Here is a 6,000-nt window from a genome sequence, read left to right on the forward strand (position 1 = left end):
TTGTTCTTTCATGTCATCTTTTCTCCTCTGACACTGCCATCACCATCTTAGGACAAGTCCTCATCACCTTAAGTCTGTATTGGTGGGTCAACCAGCTACCAAATTCTCCCCCACTCTGGTCCATTGGCCATTCATATGTGAAAGAGATCTTCCTAAAGTGTAAGTCTGACCATGTCACACACACCAACCCTCCCCTGCCCCTGCGCAAACACTTAAGAAACCGTAGTGGCCTCACTTACATCTAGTTCACTAGCCAGTCAAGATTTCACCCCGTGATGTCATTGTTCCTCTTAGAAAACTACAACAATGGCTTCCTAGCCACTTCCAAGATAAATTATAAAACACTTTTCCAGTCTTCTTACACTGACCACTTCACAAGCATATCCCTCCACACACAGACAGACTCTCTGACACTGATTCTGATATTTGACAATCCAATGATAATTCATCTCTGGATTGGAATGCTCTCCCTTCTCATCTTCACTTTCTGACTCCACTGAATACTTTCCAATTCCAGTTAAAACCCCACTGTCAGGGGTTGGCAAACATGGCCTCTGGGCTGTTTATTGGCAATGGTCTGGGGACTATGAATGGTTTTGAGAGGAAAGGTCCATTCTTAGCTCCTAGACTGTACAAAAACAGACAGGAGGGTTTAGTAACCCTAGGGAGGGCTTGGTTCACTCACCACTGGGTCCTCTCTAAGAGCCATCTTTCCCAATCTTTCTTAATTCTAGTACCTTCTCTCTATTGATAGCATTTGCCTCATCTTGTTTGTAACTTGTTTGCTTGTCTCCCCATTAAACTGGAAACTTCTTGCAAATAGCAAGTATCTCGTCTTTATAGTCCTAATGTTGAGCACAGGGTCTGGCCCCAGTACGCTCTTAATGACTCCTTACTAAGTGACCAACAAAGCAAGCAAAGTGAAGTGACAAAGCCCAGGTCTCTTTCTCCTTCTTCACTTCTCACCATACTTTACTACAACATTCCCAGCCCTGCTCATCTCAACCTCCATCAAAGTGTAACTAACAGTGCTAGACATAGAATCAGGGCTCTATTTATATTATCCTTTGGCTAATTAAATATTTTATGAGTGAAAAAAATGAATAAAAATGGGCGGCTTCCTGACCATTTGCTATTTTCATGGGGCAGGGACTAGCCAGTACTTTGGGCCGTGTTTCAAACTGTCCTTCATTTTTCATGAGACATAATGAAAAGAAGCACCTTGATTCGAATCCCAGCTTTAATAATTACTAGCTGTGGGACGTTGGACGAGTCCTCTTACCTCTGGGGTTTTCTTGCAATATGAAAGAAGGGGATGGAAAAGGAATTTTAATATGTCATTGTTGGAAGGGACCTCAGTGGCCATCTACTCAACACCCCCCCCCATAAAAGGAATGACTTCTATAACACACTTTCCTGTTTAGTTGTTTCTGATTCTAATTCTGACCCATTTGGGGATTCTTTTGGCAAAGATACTAGAGTGGCTTGCCATTTCCTTCCTCAGTTCATTTTACAGATGAAGAAACTGAGGCAAACAGGATTAAGTGACTTGCTCAAGGTCACAAAGCTAGGAAATCTGAGGTCAAAATTCACATCTATAAGTTTTCCTGACTATGGCATCATTTCCCTGTCCTTGAAAGTGAGTTTTCTTGAAGAATAGCAATGAAAGGTAAAGCTCCAGAAGCAGTCTTTTCCTGTTTGAAAAGTTCTGAGAGTCATGGTCTCTAAGGTCTCTCCCTGTCCATCTTGTATTTCTAACAAGATCACGAGTCCTTTGAAGGTGCCAGTGACAGTCTTCTCTCTAAGCCTCCCTGCATAGTCCCTTACATACAGTAGGTACCTACTAAATATTGGAGACATGAATGGGGCTGGGTCTCGATCTCACTGCCACAAAGATTAAGAGAATCATCGCCTCATAGGTTACCTTCCATCTATTCTGTATAGAATTGTTTACACAGAATTATTTTTGAATTTGTCTTTTCCATTAGCCTGTCAGCACCTAGGAAACAGAAACTGTTTTCTGACTTTCCTTTTCTCTCTGGCAAGTCCTACAGTGCCTGCAGGGAACATTTGTTTCTGTTGATGTTGTTCAATGTTTTCCAGCCTTGTGGAATAGTTTTCTTGGCAAAGATAAAGCTCATTTTCCAGAGGAGGAAACTGAGGCAAACAGCATGAAGTGACTTGCCTGGCTCGTCCAGTTAAGTGTCTGAGGCTGTATTTGAATGCAGATCTTCCAGCAAGCCCAGGAATTTATCCACTGTGCTGCCTAGCCCACAGAGTTCATAGCAAATGTGCATAAAAATTCCTTTTGCCCTGTCTCCAAAGAAGAGACAGATAAAGATGCCCAAACCTCCCAGGTTTGTTTTTGCAATGGAGGAGATTCCACAAATGTGGACTATTTATACTGTCATATATTTTTCAATTGATCAAGGTCAGGAAAACTGGGCAAAGCCAAAGGGATAGCTCTCCTGGGAAGGGGAAGAGGAAGGGACGCAAGAGGAAATCTAGACAATATAAAACAAAAATATCATTAAAAATGAATTAAAGCAATTCTTTTTGGCAGACTGAGATGGTCAAAGAGCAGAAAAAGACCTAAGAGAGGTCTAGTCTCAGCTTTTCATTGGATCAGGAAACTGAGGCCCAGGGGTGCATGCCCATGACCACTCCTTTCTACATCTTTGGTTTGGGGTTTGATGTTCCTTAGAAATTGGGAGACTCTTTCCCTGCTCTCCCCATTCCAGCCTCCCAGGGATCCTAGGGTCCAAGTTTTGAGTTTATCCCTCAACCTATCATTAGATGATGTCTTTGCTACCTAAGCAGCAGCACTCACTGACAGCTTCCTTAGGTCAATGGAGATGGTTAAGAGCAATTCATTTCAAAGAAGTTTATTTCCAGCTCTTTTCCTAAACAGAGAATGCAATGAGCACACTGGCAGCATTAGGAAAACCTAGATCTAAAGCCTGTCTGACTCCATTATCGAGCATGGAAAACATGTCCTAGGAAACCATGACCCCAAAAGAGGCCTGATTTGTGTTTTTCTAAAGTTGACCCCCCCTAAAATTTGGTCTAACTTTTTCTTTATAAGCATCCTCCTTCCTCTGTGGCTTCTCCAAACACAGCAAGGGAAAAACAAAACAAAAGAAAAACAGACCTGTTGAGGGGACAGTTTTGTCAGCAAAATTTAAATTCCAATTTTTAAAATTCCAAACTCCATCAAGAAATAGGAACAAAAGCTATTTAAGATGCAAAGAAAACTGATTGCTATCAGAGTTTGGTTAAACACACACTCTCTCTCTCTCTCTCTCTCTCTCTCTCTCTCTCTCTCTCTCTCTCTCTCCACAATGCCAAGCTGTCTACCAAGAAACAAGGCCAGTCCTCCACCTGGTGATCCACTTGCATGGGAGGCATCCCCATCAGAGTGATCCTAACCAAGTCACAGGCATGTCCAAGGCAAAGCAGCCTTCTTGGGGCTGTCCCAAAGCCTCACCTTGTAAGGAACCCAAGTCACATAGTTCTGAAGTCCATGCACAAGTTTCACCATGGAGAGTGGGGGAGGGGAAATTCCAAGGGAAAAGTAGGAGTCCCCCAAATATCCTGGGAAGGAAACGAGTGGCCTCACTCTCCCTAAAGGCAAGAGACTGTGGCTCACAAATAAAACAGAGGGGGCCACTCCACTTTTTACAGGACAAAGGCCAAGCCCCAGGAGGCCAGTTGCCACAAAGACTTCTCAAAGGTGCTAGAAGGAAGCCAGTTGGGAGGAGATAAAAAGCCATTTGGACCCAGACCCTCTGGATTCTTTTTTTTTTTAAGGGTCCCCTTTCAATGGCACTGGCTTTCAAAACTACATTTGCTTCTGATCCCTACCTGAATTAGAATGTGTTGGGATCTCATTTCACCTTTTGTCTGCCTAGGAGTGAGAAGGGCCTAAACGTCCCCCCTCCCTCAGCTTTTCAGGAGACAAGTCCCAGCCAGCCAAGGGGAGCAGCCACTCACCCCCAACATCTCCAAAGGCCCTTCCTGGAGAGGACTCAGAGAGCTTGAGATCCAGCAGCACCAGGATCTAGGGGTATTGTGTGTGTGTGTGGGGGGGGGGGCTGTGGTTCAGGGAGACGTGCTGCTTCTTTAGCCTGGAATATTTTCCAGCCAAATATCTATTTTACACAACAGGTCTTTCCTCCCTGTTTTTAAACTCTCTTCTTCTGAAAAATTCCTTCATGCACAAGAACCTGGCCTGGCCCAGGCCCAAATCAAAGGGGGCATCGTGAGAGAATGCTCCAGAAAACCCCCCAGGGCCCGGGGCAGCCATGGCGCCCGGCTCTGACAATAGTGAGACCAAAACAAGGGGAGCGGGAAGGGGACTCCCTGCAGATTTCTTCCGTTCTGGCATGGGCCGGGGTTTGGCCAAAGCTGGCCAGATCTCCCTTGGCCACCCCCCTGCCTCCTGCCTCCACTGGCCCTCCAGAAGGAAGCCTCCCTGGTCTTTGATTCAGGTTCCCAAGTCTGGGCCTCCAGAAATGGGCTCTCCCCAAGGGGTGGAGAGTGAGGGGGGCAGGAAGCCTCTGGAAACCGGAGGCCCCCAAGGGTCCCAAACAGTTCTCCAGCGGGAGGCGCGGGCAAGGCATGAAATCAGAGCCCTCCAGCTGAGAGAGGGGCATTCCTCCCGCCTGCCCCCCGGGGTGACCCTGCGGCTGGTCCTGGGGTCCTTCCTAGCCCTCCTCTGCAGCCGCCGGCAGCAGCTCCCCAGGAGCCCGGCCCGGGCCTCCCCTCCAAGCGGCGGGGCGGGCCAGCTCGAGGGGGCACCGGCCTTCGGAGCCTCCTGCCCACGGGCGCCTCCGTCACCTGCACCCCAAGCTCGGGCGGTGACTCCGCCAAGTCCTCCTCCCCGGGCTCAGGGGAAGCTCCGCGGTCCGGGGACCCGGCACCCCCAAACCGGAGCCCGAGGCCCCTGCCCCCGCGGGGCCCGTCTCGCCCACTCCCGCCGCTCCGGGAGGGGCCGCCCTGGGGTGGGGGGCCAGGCTGCCCCCCGGGAACAAAGCCCGCGGCGTCGGCGGGGGGGGGGGGGGCGGCTGCGGAGGAAGTTTGCCGGGAGTTGGCCAGGACGGGGCGCGGGGCCCGGGGCCGGTGCGGGGCGCGGGGGCCGGTGCGGGGCGCGGGGGACCGGTGCGGGACGCGAGGGGCCGGGCGCGGGGGGCCGGTGCGGGACGCGGGGGGCCGGTGCGGGGCGGGGGGCGCGGGGGGCCCGGTGCGGGGTGCGGGGGGCCGGTGCGGGGCGGGGGGCGCGGGGGGTCCAGTGCGGGGGGCCGGTGCGGGGGGCCGGCGGGGCGCGCTGCCTACCTGCATGGTGCCGACCCCGAGCTCCTCGGCCGCCAGCCGGCGCATCTGGGCGGCCAGCACTTGCGCCTCGTCCAGGATGGAGAAGTCGGCGTCGGCCCCGGCGGCCAGCCGCCACAGCAGGGCCAGGCACAGCAGCCGGAGCGGCGGCGGCGGCGGCGGCGGCGGGGCCCCCCGGGCCCGGGCCGGGCGGCGGCAGGGGCGGCCGGCGGCCGGCGGGGGTCCCCCCGGCGCCATGGCCGCCCGCCCCGGCTCGGGCTCACCGCGCGCTCCCCGCCCGGTGGGCGCGGGGGGCCCGGCTAGGGCGCGGGGGGCCCGGCGGGCGGCATGGCGCGGGGGCCGGCTCGGCGGCGGCGCCGGGGCTCCGGGGCTCCGGCCGTCGGGCCCGGGCGGCGCCGCGGCGGCTTCTTCCTGGCCGGGGCGGCGGGGGCCGGGGGCTGCTGGGGGGCCGGGGCTGCCAGCGAGCCGGACCGAGAGGGAGCCGGAGGAGGAGGAGGAGGAGGAGGAGGAGGAGGAGGAGGAGGAGGGGGCGAGGAGGAGGGGAGTCTCGGCCGCGGCAGGAGGAGGAAAAGGAGGAGGAGGAGGAGGAGGAGGAAAGGCAGAGGAAGAGGAGGGCGGGCCGGGGGCGGGGCGGCCGGGGGCGGGGCGCCCCGGGCCGGCCAAAGGGAG

The 6,000-nt window shown here is 53.9% G+C and overlaps 1 protein-coding gene across 2 annotated transcripts in view; it reads right to left on the reverse strand.

The window, feature by feature from the left end:
* The window catches only part of CACHD1 (cache domain containing 1), a 228,379-nt gene extending 222,942 nt beyond the window's left edge, over nt 1-5,437 (reverse strand). For both annotated transcript variants that reach the window (XM_074221256.1, XM_074221255.1), the window contains exon 1: nt 5,335-5,437. In XM_074221256.1, the coding sequence (XP_074077357.1) occupies nt 5,335-5,379 (45 nt within the window). In that variant the 5' untranslated portion in view covers nt 5,380-5,437. The remainder of the gene's footprint in view (nt 1-5,334) is intronic.
* Nucleotides 5,438-6,000: the final 563 nt, after the last annotated feature.

Source organism: Macrotis lagotis, chromosome 2 (assembly GCF_037893015.1).
Source record: "Macrotis lagotis isolate mMagLag1 chromosome 2, bilby.v1.9.chrom.fasta, whole genome shotgun sequence".
Classification (NCBI taxonomy): Eukaryota; Metazoa; Chordata; class Mammalia; order Peramelemorphia; family Peramelidae; genus Macrotis; species Macrotis lagotis.